This window comes from Heptranchias perlo, chromosome 43 (assembly GCF_035084215.1).
Source record: "Heptranchias perlo isolate sHepPer1 chromosome 43, sHepPer1.hap1, whole genome shotgun sequence".
In the NCBI taxonomy this organism is placed as follows: domain Eukaryota; kingdom Metazoa; phylum Chordata; class Chondrichthyes; order Hexanchiformes; family Hexanchidae; genus Heptranchias; species Heptranchias perlo.
Window position 1 is genome coordinate 219,494 of NC_090367.1, and position 17,843 is coordinate 237,336.

Below are 17,843 nucleotides of genomic sequence, written 5' to 3' on the forward strand. Positions count from 1 at the left end.
CCATAGTATCAGTGGGGTGGGATCAACTATAAATGAGGGTTTGAGATTTAGTCCAGGGCTGGTTGGTTCACACCGAGTAGAAAAAATGATCAAGTAACGTGCACGGATCAACTGAAGCCAAAATACGTTGCTGCAGACGGTCGAGAATGTTATGACCCAGCACTTGCAGTAGGAGCTTTGCCCGCCCGCCGCATGCTCCTGGAAGACGCGGGCACCATGTTAGGAGTTACTATCGGTCACCGCGAGTTTACTATCGGTCACCGCGAGTTACTATCGGTCACCGCGAGTTACTATCGGTCACCGCGAGTTTACTATCGGTCACCGCGAGTTTACTATCGGTCACCGCGAGTTACTATTAAGTTACTGGTTGGGATCCAGGCTCCGCCCGAATCGCTCCCCCACCTTCGCCTCCTGGTTCTTGGAACTTCTGGCACCAAACCAGGAGCAAAGATGCTCAACCACGGGGGACCCGCCCTTTTTATGAGGTAAATGCGGGAACATTTGCAGAAACCGGGCGATCAAACCTCCCGGAATTCCTCCAACCAGAGTTGGCAACCCGAAGTGAACCAGGGTTTCCGCCGAGGTGACGGGCGGGGCGGCGAGGAAATCCCCCCCCCCCCCCCCCAAAAGATATTATTTCCTTTGACAAAACGTTGTCGTTTTTTACATCTCTGTGTGTTTGTAAGTTTGAAGTTTATATCCTTGAAGTATATTTGTTGCCTACCGCTCCTTCCCGCCTGCCGTTCGCGCCCGAGTTCGAATTTGTACTGAACCAACGGATCGGCGCGCGGGAGGGAGGAGCTGGACCAATCAGGCAGCGCGGGGTGACTGGACCAATCAGGCAGCGCGGAGTGACTGGGCCAATCAGGCATCGCGGGGTGACTGGGCCAATCAGACAGCGCGGGGTAAGTGGATTAATCAGGCCGCGTGGGATAACTGGATCAATCAGGCAGCGCGGAGTGACTGGACCAATCAGACAGCGCGGAGTAAGTGGATTAATCAGGCCGCGTGGGATAACTGGATCAATCAGGCAGCGCGGAGTGACTGGACCAATCAGGCAGCGCGGAGTGACTGGACCAATCAGGCAGCGCGGGGTAAGTGGACCAATCAGGCAGCGCGGAGTGACTGAGTCAATCAGGCAGCGCGGGGTAAGTGGACCAATCAGGCAGCGCGGAGTGACTGAGCCAATCAGGCAGCGCGGGGTAAGTGGACCAATCAGGCAGCGCGGGGTGACTGGATCAATCAGGCAGCGTGGAGTGATTGGACCAATCAGGCAGCGTGGGGTAAGTGGACCAATCAGGCGGCGCGGAGTGATTGGCGCCAAGGGGCGGACGGGCAGCAACTGCCATAAACGGTAGGATTTTGTTAATAATAATAATTGTCATTAAATGTAATTCCGGGGAAGAAAAGCTGCACAAAGACCGAGAGCTGTGGAGCGGCCACATGTGGAAAGTTGTGTGTGGAGAAATGTCGAGGATGTGAAGCTCGGTAACGGGTCGGTGCAGAAATCTTGTCATTTTTTTTGTGAGGGGCACAATCTGTGACCATTCGGCCCATCGCCCTGCTATCCAGCTGTTCAACACTGCTGGTTTTGTTGATTGCTGCTGTTCATTGGCTGGACATATTGAGTGTTGAGTCCACTGTAACCTCTAGATTTATTTTAAATTCACCCTCAGCTATTTCCACACATTCATCAAGTTTGCATGGTGCCCATTTTTCTTTCCTATGTTCATTACTTTACATTTGCCTGCATTAAAGTTAATGCACCATTTCTCACTTTCCCATCTTTGCTATTTTCCAAGCACAGTTCTGTTGACCATGTCTCCGTGCTCTGGATCAGGCCCTGATCGTTCTCCCAAACCAGCACATTGTGCTACTGGCACAGTCATCAATAGCCCGAGCAGGTGCATCATGTCCTGGGCATGATGTTCCATCAGAGAGCTGGTACATCACGCTCTTGATACAGACGTCTTGGCCCATCACCAGTTAAAGTTGTATGTCTGGTCTTCCTGCAATCTTGTTAGCACACTACCAGTAAAGAAAAAACAGCGGTTCTGAAATTCTGCACTGCTTTGTCTTTTCCCCAGAAGGCCAGAAAATTGGGGTGGAAGCTGTTTCCACAGGCTTTCCACCCCAAAATTGAATTTTCACGTGCATTTTTGTGCTTTCCACAGTCTGCCTGCCAAGTCCCCAGCCACCTAATCAGCATATATCATAATAAGCACCAGTGGGTACTACAGCCCCGATTTTCCTGGTTTCATGCTCTCAATGCACTGGGGACAAATTAGAATGAGAAATACAATGCATGGCTGTTACCAGGATTGGCTCAGACTGGTGGAAGTGAGGACTTTTTGAGCCTGAAAATGGCTGAAAATTTGAGCCGTGATCACTGCACCCTAGAAATGACTTTTTGGAGTGATTTATTCCCGTTCAGCCCAGACAGCTTTGAACTTGCTTCTCAATGGCTGTAGGAGTGTGAAATCACCTAGAGTGAGAGCTTCTCAGGAGCAGGGTGGCATTTCCCTATCACTATATCTTTGTAAGCCATTGTCATAGAGGAGGAAGAACAGGAGAGGTCGGAGGAACAGTGAATGAGGCAGCATTTAAGGAGGATAAACCTCATCAGATATCAACCTCGGAAAGAATATCCAGGTATCACGGGTCCTGTGAGGACCTTAGTGAGGAGTTTGTATTAGAAGGCTCAGCACTCAATTCCTTGGCTTCCTGTCCAGCTGGATAACAAAAAGACACAGAAACACATAGTTTGGGTCAGTGTGGAAGACCCAGTAATAGAGACAGGGACAGGGCGCATGAGTGCTCTCATTAAGGAGGTGCTGATCAGGTTCAGAGGAATTACTGGTCAGAAAAGGTATATTTAACCCTCTAACAGGGACACTGTAGCATGTTATTTTGTTTGTTACAAGGAATGTTAAGAAATAAACTAATTCATTGTAAACGGTTTCTCTGTCGTTCACTTACTGTTTTATAAAATAAATCCACCTCTTGATTTATACGTGACCTTGCCTCGCAAGAGTTAGTCATCCAACCTTTTGTAAAATTGAAAAAGTGCACATGGTGGCGAGTGCAAGATTATAGTATCCAGCTCAGAAAATAAGGGGTTTTCATTGTTACAGCCACTGAGTCACACTTTTGTGGGGCTAGAAATTGGGCGGTAAGATAAACTTCTGATTGTGATGGACGTGGGATCTGCTTACAGGAGAGACCAGTGATGCTGAACCTAAAATAATATCTAGAGCAGACTCGAAGCTACCATTTCACTAACCTGTATAAACTCCTCCATAGAGATCACTATACCTCCTTATACACTGCTCCTTTATTAGGGTAGGTAAGGCATCCCCCCCCCTACCGTATAATCTTTCGCTTGGGTCTTCTGAGAATGTTGCTTCTGTACGGAACCAGCCATGAAAGAAACAAATACCTTGTCATCTTCCTGCTGGGTTTAATTCCTTATGTGTCTGTTTTATTCCCATTCTGAGTGTGACTCATGTCTCCATGTGCAAAAATCCTGTAAGTATTTGGAAAATGCAATGTGGCTAAAATTAATTCTACTAATTAAGGAGTGGGGTTAAGGGAATGGTGATAAATGTTAATGGAGCTAATTACAAAGTAATGTGTGTTGGAAATGAAAGCAGCCAATATGTTTATACAATGGACACAGGGATGCAATTTTTAAAACAAACACCTCTTGAACAAAGTCTTAAGAATCAGAATACGCTTTTTGTCCATATTGGTCTTGTGGAGCAGAGCTTCGCTGCTTCAATACAAAGATTCACTGCTTCAAAAGCAATCTAAGTATATGGTTGAAAACAGTGCCAGAGGGATGTATATGTACAGCCAATTTAAACAAATGCTGTGTGGGATAGAATAGTTCCTATACTGTTGGAATGGTAACTAGTTGGAGGCCAACTGGTGGAAATAAGGGAATGGATGAGTGTTCAGGAGATTACTCGATTTATTTTTGAGTATCAGGGAACATTTTGCAGAACTTTCTTTTTAGGAGATTAAATACCTGGAGGAGAGTCCACTGTACTGCATGGTCTGTGAAAGGAGCAAGCCTGATGGGCCGAATGGCTTATTTTCAAACCATGCTTTCAAATGTCAACTACGTGGCAATTTTTTCTGGAGTTCCTATGACGTGGAAATTGCATTGCGCAGTGCCCGTTTCTCGCACTTTCTTGCACTCATTTATGAAGAAAACGCCATCACACACGATTATTCTGTGGTTTTATTTTATCCAATGTTCAGTCAAATGATTGAAGAGATTTTAAACAAATTTGATTCATCATCAGGTCTGTAAATTACACTTTCTGTTCCATTGAGCCTTTCTTGCATTTTCCTGGATGTTTGATTTTGACATTTAAACTTTTCTCCCTGAAAGAAGTGAAAAATGTAAGTTCTTTCATTCATAATACGACACGATGAGCACTCTCCAACCCGTGGAACTGGCCTAGGATTGGACCGCGTCTGAATCGGGATGGAGTCCCTGTGCGAGAAAATTGGAAAACTAATGTTGCAGGTGATTAAACTAATGTTGAGGCGGCAGGACCATGTGAGCTTGGTCCCTTGGCCCCATTTGTTTATTACTGCCTGTTTCAGGCACGGGCCCTGGATGCCTATACAGGAGCCTTTACCAATATGGGAGGCGGTGGACTTCCAGCATGGACGCCAAGAAATTTGTAGCTCATTAAGTTCTCTAATGTTCCCACGTCACACACTGACTGTAGTAAATTGTTTGGGTGGACAGTCTTCTGCCAGACCTCAACCAATGCTGCTCTGAAACGTGAGGCTTATCAGGTGGGTTGGGAATGATTTCCCCAGAGGGGAGATGCTTGGCCTATGCACAGCACCACCTCAGTTGCAAGGTTGAGTCCAGGGGGCCGATTTTACTTGGAGGTTGGGGGTGTGGCGGGGTCGAGGTGGGTGGAGCACCTGAAAGAAGTCATCGCTGCGAGAGTTGGCGGATTATAACTGCCAGGCCTCATAATTTGATTGGCAGTCAGTAGACCAGCCAAACGCTTTGGCAGCGGGCGTCTGAAACCCCACAGCCAATCTTTCCCCTTCTTCCAGCCATCTCCAACGTGAAGATAATTAAATTGCAGATCCTGGAATGTTCTCAGACACCTCTGGCTGGGATCTCACCTATTACCTGTTTAATTGGTTTCAGTAATACTATACTGCAAGACACCTTTAAAAGGTTTTGAAGAAGTTATTTAGTTACTCATTCACTGTGTGATTGAGGTTCTTGGGACATTTTATTATAAACAGAAACAGGATGTGTGGCTGTATAAATATCACTATCATAAACCTGTTTAACTCACATTCAGCAATCTCGCATTGAAAATTGATGGAATGTTTCTCTTCGACACTGTGTAAGCTATTTATAACTATATTATATATTACCATTTAATATTTGTAAAACAATGGGGCTTGGGGAGGGGATTAATTTACATCTGAAATCTCATTGGATTAATGTTATCAAAGGGCATGAATTTATAAAATGTGCAATGATTTAATTTAAAGCAAACTTTTTTTTTTAAACTTGAAAGCTGCCTGATGGCAACAGGCAAAGGGGACCTGGGTTAGAGTTGATATTGTGAGGATTAATTTTATTAAAACACAGAAAAACAAACTCCCTTTCATTAGTATGGAAGGAACCATTCCCATTCCAAATGGGAACAATGATAATTGGGATGTTACTGGAGAGAATGGGAGAATCTCAATCACCTGCAACATTAGTTTTCCAATTTTCTGCACGTAGGACTCTCTGGAAGTACTGACCTCTTCCAAAAGGCAATAGGGCTGATTTTCAGGGGCGTGCACCAGTCGGGCTCAATTCAGTGTGTGCCTTGTGCACCAGAAGTGAGCAGCGCTGTGACAGATTGCTAGCAACCTGGATTTCCTGATGGCCCTCATTCGAATAGAGCAGGTAGACGTTGAGCACACGTGGAGACGCATAAATGGTGAGAGTGCCCAGGTGACGGGAAGCTCAGGTGCATCTCAGGCTTTAAAGGCCTGAAACTTCTTAATGGTGCACAGCCCGCTGCAGATTAATTCACTGGCCCAGAGCAAGGCATGTGAGTGTTTTGGCTGTTCCTGATAGTTTTAAAGTATTTAAAATTAAAGTGCCTGAAGGTTTTGTTAAAAATGATTTAAATATGTCCTTGACTGACATTTGCCTTGTAAATGCTCTTTGTTGGTTATAAAGTTCCATCCCTTGATAATGTTTTTTTGTTCCCCTGACACGAGAGAAGGGGGGCACAGGACTCTGCAGTTTGAGGAGGAAAGAGCAGAAGTTCTGCTGCAGGCTGTGGGACAGGTGGAGGGCGACACTGTACGCTGCATTTGGCAAAAAGGGTCCCAAAAACAGCTGGACATAAAGCATGGCAGCCGATAGCACTGGCTGCATTGTGCCTCACGCACACGTGCAGTGCTGGAAGAACTTCGCCCACCCTTATCAGAAGGGGCTAGTTAGGGCACTGAATGGTGATGCTTCTCGTTAAAGGGAAGGTGATTTTTGTTTGCACCTCAGTACATTCTGCCCATCGCAATCTTTATTTTGCACGTGTCCTGAAAGTTTCTTGTCTTCACTCCTCTAAATCTTCTTTCAACACCATTCATTCTCACAGCACAAGCATATCTACTGCCAGAAGCTCCCAAGTTTCAATGACTCTTCATCTACGTAAAACACGTTTTCATTTTACCCCCAGTCACCCCTCATATGGGCTTCTTCAGTATCTCTTCTCGCTATGTTAACCCTCATCCGTATTTAATTTCTCACTGTAGAAAGCAGGCCGTAACAGAGGGCAGCACCTGGCAATGGGAGGAGGAGAACCTGCCATGAGGCACCTTGCCCTTTCAAGGATGGGCCATCTCCACCCAAGGATATGGAATCTTGGAGATTGTGGGAGTCCGAAAAACAGGAGGGTTAGTCCCAGCAAGGGCTCCTTCCAGAATACTGCAGTATAACATTCTATCTGAAGGACTGACACTTAATCTTTACAGGAGCGTTGGACATTGGAAACATATGAAATGCTTGCCTATGCCATATTAGCACAGGTGGATAAGAGAAGGAGCTCCTCGGCACAGGGTGAGGTCACCTCCCTTCCCAATTGTTAAGGCCAGGGAACCAGTTCTCCATGGCCCAACTTTTAAGAGGATGATTTCTGAGGACGATAGGTTGTTGGGGCCGTTAATGGAGCTGCCCAGAAGTTTCCAACAAATGGTGGCTGGTATGGAGGAGTGCAGCAGTTATCTGAGTGGGTTGCTAAAGGTTAGCTTGCAGCACTTGGATAGAGTGGCAATTCCAGGGCCATCAGCAACGCAGCCCCCGCCAGAATGACCATGAGAACAGTTCAAACTATGGTAGCCTCGGACCTCATTATCGCCACATCACTGGGCATGGTTACAGATGAGGCGTAAATTGAAACAGGCTTCCACGGTGTAATTCAGGCCATCGTTTCTGGGCACCCGCAATCAACGGGCAAGATGGCATGGAGGCTCCAAGTGGGATCGGGCCATGGAAGGTAATGCTGTCCCTCAGCACAGCAGCATTTCTACACTATCCCCCTGTCCAGCACTATCCCCATGTCTGTGAAGAGTTCACTAACTGCAGCGGAACCATCTGATTGGGGGCCACCTCGTTCTCCGCACCATGTTCCAGAGACACAGCTTGGCCCCCTTTCCCAGTCTGTCAGTGGCTGTTCATTTAGAGGGATCACAAGGATAAGTGGTATGGAAAGCATGGGTAAAATGGAAGCACTGTGATGATAGAGTAGACCCTATTTATTAATAAGTCCCTGTTGGAACTCTGTCACTGTGCCTTTTAACTAAATGAACAGGGAAAACGAGGATGGATGAGTACACTGAAGATCTGGGAATCGGAGGAGAGAGAAGGTCAGAGTGAGAGGATTGTGGGATGGAGCCATTATATGGAACAGCAGAAGGAGGATTCTAACCCTTTGCTAGTGACGCAGTTGAGAGGGCCAGATTACTTTTTTCATCAGCTGTCAAGGTGGCTGGTGGTGGTTGTTCTTTGTTTGGCTCCATATAAGCCATCTTGCGAAAGGTGTGTGTGGGAGGCGGGGGTAAGAGAAGAGCTGAACTAAACACAGCATCTATCAGTGAGTGAAAAACAGTCAAAGTTCTGCAACAACTTCTCAGGCTGAAAACCCATTGTTAATTCAAAAAGCCAGAAGTGCCCTGGTAATATCAGCCTGTCCCTTAAGACAAATGCCAGCTCTGGAAGCTGCAGCGTAAGGTTTTTCTGGAAGCAGTTTGCCCTTGAGTTGCACCCGGTGCTAGAACAGGAGATCTGAGTGCACAGCTCTCGTACTCATTTGCATGCAGTTGGCATTGGTTACAACCTCTCACGGCACAGACAGGTGCAAACACCTGAAAAAACCAAATAAGAAATGCAGAGGCAGAGCTATTCAGGCACAAAACAGGGCTAAAGGATTAGCGTTTATTTTTCAGGTGCTAAACCCAGGAATATCACCCCTGATATTAGTTGCCCTCGGGAAAGCCATGCTAATATCACAAGAAATATTTTTATTAGTATACAGCAACAGAAACAATGTGATAATAAGTCAACAAATGCATAAAGGAGAATTTACAAGACACCAGACTTACAGAAATCTTACGGCCTTGTAGATCTGCTTTGATCCCGAGGCCCACCCCATTGGACCTGGAGGCTCCCATTCGCAAAGTTGTGGCCTGAGCGATTGGCAGCCAGAACGGCTCGAGGCCAGTAGCCACGACTACCTCTACCAGCTTCTCAGAGCAGCCGCTGCGCTCCTCCTTCCTCCCTGGCTTCCAAGCACGAGGCCCTGCCGGGGAACGACCCTGCACTATGTTAATGGCCCAGCATTTCAGCACAGCTCAGCCTGGACAGGCACAGCACACTTTGTGTAGAAAATCAGCCCAGGTATCTGTTCACTTATTAGTGTCACCTCTTGTTAAAGTGTTTTATGTCTCAACCGTATTGGTTAGAGATAGACCTGGACAGACATTTTAACTCCCGGGTGGGAGAGTGGCCTAGCGAGCGGCCGTACTGATTTTAACAACTAGGCTTCATTAACTTGTCACTGGCTGACTTCCCGACCAAAACAAGAACAATGATGCCCGTTAGTCTGTCTGGTGTGCCTTGCACCGTACTAGCAAGTTTACAAAGAAAATATCAACACATGATTGGGGTGAAATTTAATTTTATTTAGCATTCAGCAGACGACATGAAGGTTTTTAAAAAAATACTTCAGTTCATTTTTATAATTCTCTTTCTTTTTAATTCGTTTGAGTCTGTTTCAGCATCACATACTCCTTCATGCAAGATTTTAACCTTAAAACCAGTTCCCCTGAAATAGAATGAAAAATGTTAATCAGTTGATGGTCCATCTGCAGCTCCATTTAGACCCAGTTAGTCCCCTCCTACCCTGCAACCTCGGAGGTAAGTACCATTCACATTCTGTACTCACTGTTAAACATACTTAACACTGTGACACTGACACTGGCATTGTAGCCACGAGGTTAGATAAAAGTTAAATTAATAGATGGAGGCTCTTGCAGAGGTAACTTATTTATTCATTGACTCCTTCCCCCCCCACCTCAATTTTACAATTGCATTGCACACCAATAAAATCAACCCCAGTCCCACTCTGACCTTCCACAGTCAAACTTACATCAGAGTCTAGGTGAGTCACAGATATGATTAAACCTGCTTTTTCTGCTGGACCCTCCTATTACTCTCCTTAGCTTGCCTTGGCTTAGCCTGGCTTGCTCCACCTTGGCTCCATGTGAGGAAGAGCTACATGTGTAGATTTTTATATCCCTCTGGTGCGCTAAGAGGTAGAATCCATTACTACGTGACCTCTGGAAGTCAATGGTCCCATCTTTCCTCACTTCAGAGGACCACTCTACTCAACTTCTTTGTTACAAAGAATGTAAAGCACAGACACAGGCCATTCGGCCCACCTGGTCCATGCCGGTGTTCATGCTCCACCCGAGCCTCCTCCCACCCCTCTTCCTCTCACCCTATCAGCATATCCTTCTATTCCTTTCTCCCTCATGTGTTTATCCAGCTTCCCCTTAACTGCATCTGTGTTATTCGCCTCAACTACTCCTTGTGGGAGCGAGTTCCACATTCTCACCTTCTCTGGGTAAAGAAGTTTCTCCTGAATTCCCTATTGGATTTATTAGTGACTATCTTATGTTTATGGTCCCGAGTTTTGGTCTCCCCCACAAGTGGAAACATCTGTTCTAAGTCTACCCTATCAAACCCTTCATAATCTTAAAGACCTCTATCAGGTCACCATATGTTGTATGTATTGTCCAATGAGTGTATGCTATACCTTCCAAACATCCTTCACTATCCCGGGTGCATAATTCTATCTTCCAACCATCAAAGCAGTTGAACGTTCTCCCATTGAACATATTTAAAAATCCAGCATAATATTTTGGTCCTGTGTTGGCATTAATTGCAGTGCTAGCTGAGATGACAAAAATTACGATAATAACGGCCGATGAGATCTTGTTAGACGTTTTCTCTGTGTTTGAGTCCAGATTCTACCTTGTACCCTGCCACTGAAATTAAACACTATTTCTCTCAACTTAATCATGTGGTCCCACTGGCCGAGAAAGCAAAGGAGGAAATGTGGGAGTTCCATTTGATATGGGGAAGGACTAAGGTTGGAACCATCAAAAGGTAAGCGGTGTTGATTGGTTGGACTTGTAAGAGGCATAAAGAAGCTAAATCTTTGAAAAATTAAAAGAGATAAGATTTTCATCGCTCCACCAAAAGGTCAGGGAGGAGATCAAGATGTAGTGATTTAGTCATTGTACTGCTGCTGCGCTCTGCTCATTGGTACTTGGCCTGGTATTTGTGCAGTTGTATCTTTCTTTACAGGTCATTTGTAGGAGAACACGAGAATACAGTATGTCTGTGAGCCTGGTTATAAATATTCGTGCTGTAATATTATGTACTCAGCATTCCTTGAAAAGGGAAAAATTTTCAGGGCTCTGGGGAAAGAACAGGGGGGACTGGGACTAAGTGGATAGCTCTTTCAAAGAGCCGGCACAGGTACAATGGGCCGAATGGCCTCCTTCTGTGCTCTATAATTCTACATCAGATTTAATCATTAATTTCGATATTAAGCTTTCCCAAATTATCCTCCTAGCATTTTGAAGTACCTGCTCAAACCCATGCAATCTTCAGCTATTCATTTTTTTTTTCGAAAGTAAATTCTCTCTCTCTCTCTGCTGAAGGTGGGGATCTGTGCAATATGATTTCCTAGGCTATGGTGGCTCTACAGTACCTTGCTCAAGTAATCGTTCTTCATGTGTGAACTTTGAAAGTAATTGTCAACAGGCTACTTTACGTTAGGATAAACCTGATCCATGCAAAGTCTGCCCTGGCTAAAATCAGCCTCCGAGACACAGGCCAGGGATCTTCCTCCTCTCTACACTAGTAGTACATTTTCCAACAGCTGTATATCGACATAAACTATGAACCCCCAGGGACCCTTTGTCTATCTCAGACATGGATTGTTACTTGATTTTCGTTTTTGTTCATAATATGGATCTTGACTAGAATGTTTCACTGTCTAATGATGAGGACACTTACCAGTTATAAAGACACAGATGACAGAGGTTTGTGTAAGTCACACCGTTTGTGCCGCACAATGGCTGTAAGTACAAGGAACAGGCTGGGTGGTATGGGAAATCTTGACATTTAGGCTGTGAGAGATAAGATTATTAGATTAGAATTAATAATAGAACAGTCATCATTTACTTCAAAACGAGAAACAAGCTCACCAAAGTAATGGAATTTTAAACTTAAGTAGGTATGCGGTGGGGTGGGGGGTAATTTAATTTAAACAGAAGCACCTCAATGCCAGCAGAGCCCCAAGCTGTGGTGGCCAAGTCTGAAATAGAAAAGCATACAGATCATTAATTGAAATAATAGGTCACTTGTCGACACTACTCTTTTCAGCATAAGGATCTCTGAAAGTAATGGATGTTCCCAGTGAAGCTCTATAACATGTTTCAGGGAATCACATCATCAAAAAGGCCCCGACTGTCGCGAATAATAACTGCGAATATCATCAGTTAGCCATGAGCTTCATTTAAAATTCCCCATCCTGTTCTCCAATAAAATTCTGAGTATCACTGTTTGCATTTGGAATGGGGTTGGTTCCTTCAGCACCAATGAAAGCAAAGATTTTACACTGGGTTTTAATAAAACTCTTCTTGCAATATCAGCATTTCCTCCTTCATCTGTTGCTATCAGCAACTTCAGATGGAAATAGTTTAAGTTAAATCATTGACATTTTGAAATGATATATGTAATCACAATCAACACAATGTTTTAATATCGGATATTTCAGATAAAGAATTCCCTTCCCTGGGTTGCTTATTCTACAAATATTAAGTGATAATATATTATATAAAGGTATAAATGTCACTCACCAGTGAAAACAAGAACCACAATAGCAGCGATGAGAAACACTCCATCCATCTTCATTGTGAAGTTCCTGGGAGTGAGTTAAACAGCTCCATGCAGATGGTATTTATACACTCACATATCTTGCTCCTGCTCATGACATCACTTGTTCTATCCCGAGAGTCACCTGTATCATGGTGAATGAATGACTAAATGTTGCTTTTCAAAACCTTCTAAAGAATGGTTTGCAGTACATTAACAAATCAAACAGGTAACAGGATGAAATTCCAGTCACTGCCGTGTAAAAAAAAACATTGCCTTTCACCTCTGAGCGCTGGGTTTGAATTTAGGCCGAACTAACCCAGTGGAAGGTACCTATCTACACTGGCTGTTAAGGGTCTTGCATTAAATGAGCTCAATCTAGTTGCAAGTTAAAAGTCCACAAATCAATTGGGATCTTATTGTGAATGTTAATCATAGTGACCACAAGGAAGGCTGAAAGCAAGTGTTCCACTGCTGCAGTCGGGGCCTTAGTCTTAGGTTGGGGATAAAGGCTGTGCATTATCCGAACTGGGAGTACTTGGTAAGGGCAATGTGAATGGGGCTTCACTCTGGATCTGTCCTACACTGTGCACATTCATACCAACCTCAGAAATGAGCAGAAGCTTCAGGCAAGCTTACACCCCCCCAAAATCTGGCACTCCATTAAAACAAAAACTGAGAGCTTTAAAAACAGCCCAGAATATGGGCTTGTGACTAGAGCCACTGCTTTACAGTGATTGAACTGCATTTTTGTTACATGAGGTTCCTAGATTTTTATCAGCATTTTAGGGATCACATTCTGCCGTTCAATTTGTGAAAATTAAAACTTGATGCCCTTGTCTCCGATGTGAAAACAAGTTTAACTGAAAGTGCAGTGGAGCATAAGCTTTTGATAACAATCTGATGATATACCAATGTTCCATCATTTATATTACAAGGAAAAATTACATAAAATTGTATTTTTGTTTACAATAAGTGATTTATAAATTTCTGAAGGGGGTTTGAAAGAACGAACTTGCATTTATATAGTGCCTTTCACATTCTTAGGACACAGCCCATAAATTATATTTCAAGTGTAGTCACTGTTATGTATGTAAATGTGGCAACCACTTACAGCAGTGAGATAAATGACCAGTTAATCTGTTTTGGTGGTGTTGGTCAAGGTATAAATTATGGCCAGGATACCAGGGGAGCTACCCTGCTCTTTAAATAGTGCCGTTGGACCTTTTACAGCAAGTAAGCAGGGCCTCGGTTTAATGTATCATCCGAAAGATGGTACCTCTGACAGTGCAGTACTGCCGAAGTCCTGGATTGGGGCATGAACCCACAAAAAGCTGACTCGGAGGTGACAGTGCTACCAAACAGATGCTTAATTCACAAGATGTGTTTCCCAAGGTACCCGAAGCCTCCTACAAAATGTTGATTTTTGACACTTTTTTGATGCATTTTCCAACATGTTAGAGTCTTGTGGATAGAAACCGTGGAACACTGAGGATGTGGACCTCATAGGTTTCCCTTCACCAGCCTTGGAAGAGCCATCTCCAAGGCGAGGAGGTAATTCCTTGCACTGTTTTCTAAGACAATTGGCATTGCCTTTCACCGAGAGCAGCGGGGATATGCATCACCTCCTTGATTGTAAATTTTACATCACTGGTATATTTCACATAAGTCTCGGTTGTGTTTCACCTGCTGGAGTAATTGACATGATCAGTCTGTCATGTCACTGGTGGGGGGAGTCCAGGACAAGGGGGCAGAACCTTAAAATTAGAGCCAGGCCGTTCAGGGGTGATGTCAGGAAGCACTTCTTCACACAAAGGGGAGTGGGAATCTGGAACTCTCTTCCCCCAAAAAGCTGTTGAGGCTGGGGGTCAATTGGAAATTTCAAAATTGTGAGATTTTTGTTAGATAAGGGGTATTAAGGGACATGGAACCAAGGCAGTTAAATCCTCCTTGGATATGGGAGTGGTGCCAGAGGATTGCAAATGTCACACTCCTGTTCAAAAACAGGAGAGGGATGTACCTGGCCACCACAGGCCAGTCAGCCTAACGTCAGAGACAATAATCCGGGACAAAGTTAATTGGCACTTAGAAAAATATGGGTTAATAAATGAAAGCCAGCCCAGATTTGTTAAAGGCAAATTGTGTTTGACTAATTTGATTGAGTTCTTTGATGAAGTAACGGAGAGGGTTGATGTTGTGTACATGGACTATCAGAAGGCATTTGATAAAGTACGCCATAATAAACTTATTAGCAGAATTAAAGCCCATGGGATTTAAAGGGGCAGCGACTGCGTGGATACGGAATTGGTTAAGGGACAGAAAGCAGAGAGTAGTGGTGAACGGTTGTTTTTCAGACTGGAGGGAAGTTTACAGTGGTGTCCTCCAGGAGTCAGTATTGGGACCACTGCTCATTTTGATATATTAATGACCTGGACTTGGGTATAGAGGGTATAATTTCAAAGTTTGCAGATGACATGAAACTCAGAAATGTAGTAAACAATGTGGAAGATAGTAACAGACTTCAGGAGGACAGAGACAGACTGGTGAAACGGGCAGACACATGGGGCATGATTTTAAATGGGAAAAACGGGGGAGGAAGGCAGTAAAAATTTTTAACATCTAAAACCCGCCTCCAACCCGCCCACTTCCGGTATCAATGGAGGCAGGACGAGAGGCGGCTGACCAACCTGCTCTCAGGAGGCGGGTTGGTCATTAAAAGCTTTCAAGGAGGCTGGGGGCCTCCATTTTGACAGGTTTTTTTTTTGCTTTTAACCCCTGGGGGCTGGGATTCCCAGGCCTTCTCCTTCACACCACGTGAGAGGAGGCGAGAAGGCCCGAGACTACAGGTAAGTGCCTTTATAACACAGCTATAGAGAGAACCTTCACCACACGGACTGCAGCGGTTCAAGGAGGCGGCTCACCACCACCTTCTCAAGGGCAATTAGGGATGGGCAATAAATGCCGGCCTCGCCAGCGACGCCCACATCCCATGAACGAATAAAAAAAAAGCTGTGGGCCCGGAGGAGCAGGAATGCTTTCCCCACGTCCAACAAGCCTACCTGCAGCAACCACCCCCACGATCCCCTCCCACCCCCCCCGGGTGACTGAGCCCCCTCAACGATCCCCCAATCTAACACTTACCCCTTCCTTCCACTTCTCCCATCCGACCGAGGCAAGCCTGTCAATCAGGCAGCCCTGTCGGGTGGGACTCCATCTAAAAATCAAAAGACGTCCTTACGTCAAAGTCATAAGGACGTCCAGGAATCCCGTACTTCCGGGTTTCCCATCCAGGGCGGGTGCGAGTCGCACACTCCCCGAGTCGCACCCGCCCTGATAAATTTCTTTGCCATGGGCATGATTTTAACGCAGAGAAGTGTGAAATGATTCATTTTGGAAGGAAGAATGAGGAGAGGCAATATAAACTAAATGGTACAATTTTAAAGGGGGTGCTGGAATAGAGAGACCAGGGGGTTTACATACACACATCTTTGAAGGTGACAGGACAAGTTGAGAAGGCTGTTAAAAGCATACGGGATCCTGGGCTTTATAAATGGAGGCATAGAGTACAAAAGCAAGGAAGTTATGCTCAACCTTTATAAACACTGGTCAGGCCTCAGCTGGAGTATTGTGTCCAATTCTGGGCACCGCACTTTCGGAAGGATGTCAAGGCCTTGGGGAGGGTGCAGAGGAGATTTACTAGAATGGTGCCAGGGATGAGGGACTTCAGTTACACGGAGAGACTGGAGAAGCTGGGATTGTTCTCCTTAGAGCAGAGAAGATTAAGGGGAGATTTAATCGAGGTGTTCAAAATCATGAAGGATTTTGATAGAGTAAATAAGGAGAAACTGTTTCCAGTGGCAGGAGGGTTGGTAACCAGAGGACACAGATTTAAGATAATTGGCAAAAGAACCAGAGGCGACACAAGGACTTTTAAAAAAAAAACTCAGCGAGTTGTTCAGATCTGGAATGCTCTGCCTGAACGGGCGGTGGAAGCAGATTCAATAATAACTTTCAAATGCTTGAAGGGGAAAATTTGCAGGGCTACGTGGAAAGAGCAAGGAGCAGGACTAATTGGATAGCTCCTACAAAAGAGCCAGCATAGGCACGATGGGCTGAATGGCCTCCTGTGCTGTATGATTCTGTGATATCTCCCCCCTGAAGGTTTGAAGTACTTACCTGCTACACCAGTTCCATTTCATCAAAAGCCAGGGAGGAGCCACCTGATCATGCGATTGTGCACGACCACAACTTCTGCACATGCAGAGAAAAGATTTTTTTACGGCATTCTTGAGGCAGCGGCAAAGCAGCACAGGAAGCTCAAATCCCGCACAAATTTTTGTTAGCGAGCACTTACTCCTTCCTGTCTCATGCCTCCCTCCCACTGCTGACCTCCTGGACTCCTCCAGTGAATCATCAATCACCACCTCTTTCTGCATTGCCCTCCAAAATACCTGTTCACATGCGAACGAAGCCTTTGCTGTGTATAATTTTATTCTGGATGATTGCATCGACAATACGGCCTTGACAGAAACTTGGCTCACTGACGATGACACCTTCCCCCTTACTGAAGACCTGACTGATTCCCAATCTCCCGAACCGAACCCACACACTCCCCGAGTCCCAATCTCCCGAACCGAACCCCCACACTCCCCGAGTCCCAATCTCCCGAACCGAACCCACACACTCCCCGAGTCCCAGTCTCCCGAACCCCCACACTCCCCGAGTCCCAATCTCCCAAACCCCCACACTCCCCGAGTCCCAGTCTCCCGAACCGAACCCACACACTCCCCGAGTCCCAGTCTCCCGAACCCCCACACTCCCCGAGTCCCAATCTCCCGAACCCACACACTCCCCGAGTCCCAATCTCCCGAACCCCCACACTCCCCGAGTCCCAGTCTCCCGAACCGAACCCACACACTCCCCGAGTCCCAGTCTCCCGAACCCCCACACTCCCCGAGTCCCAATCTCCCGAACCCACACACTCCCCGAGTCCCAATCTCCCGAACCCCCACACTCCCCGAGTCCCAGTCTCCCGAACCGAACCCCCCCCACACTCCCCGAGTCCCAATCTCCCGAACCGAATCCACTCCCCGAGTCCCAATCTCCCGAACCGAATCCACTCCCCGAGTCCCAGTCTCCCGAACCGAATCCACTCCCCGAGTCCCAATCTCCCGAACCCCCACACTCCCCGAGTCCCAGTCTCCCAAACCCCCACACTCCCCGAGTCCCAGTCTCCCGAACCGAACCCACACACTCCCCGAGTCCCAGTCTCCCGAACCCCCACACTCCCCGAGTCCCAATCTCCCGAACCCCCACACTCCCCGAGTCCCAGTCTCCCGAACCGAAC

At 45.8% G+C, this 17,843-nt stretch overlaps 1 protein-coding gene across 1 annotated transcript; it reads right to left on the reverse strand.

The window, feature by feature from the left end:
- Nucleotides 1–9,214: 9,214 nt before the first annotated feature.
- On the reverse strand, nt 9,215–16,836 carry LOC137306348 (trypsin inhibitor ClTI-1-like). Its single transcript, XM_067975503.1, has 5 exons — nt 16,673–16,836; nt 12,481–12,641; nt 11,899–11,936; nt 11,636–11,748; nt 9,215–9,371 (listed from the first exon to the last, which is right to left on the reverse strand). The coding sequence occupies exons 2-5, from the start codon at nt 12,533–12,535 to the stop codon at nt 9,272–9,274; spliced, it is 306 nt and encodes a 101-aa protein (XP_067831604.1). The 5' UTR covers nt 12,536–12,641; nt 16,673–16,836; the 3' UTR covers nt 9,215–9,271.
- Between the last annotated feature and the right edge of the window lie 1,007 nt (nt 16,837–17,843).

Coding starts and splice junctions, on each gene's coding strand:
- LOC137306348 (XM_067975503.1), bottom strand. CDS start 12,535: ATGAAGATGGATGGAGTGTTTCTCATCGCTGCTATTGTGGTTCTTGTT. Junction 11,937..12,480: donor TGTGGTTCTTGTTTTCACTG/GTGAGTGACATT, acceptor TTTCTATTTCAG/ACTTGGCCACCACAGCTTGG. Junction 11,749..11,898: donor GGGGCTCTGCTGGCATTGAG/GTGCTTCTGTTT, acceptor TATCTCTCACAG/CCTAAATGTCAAGATTTCCC.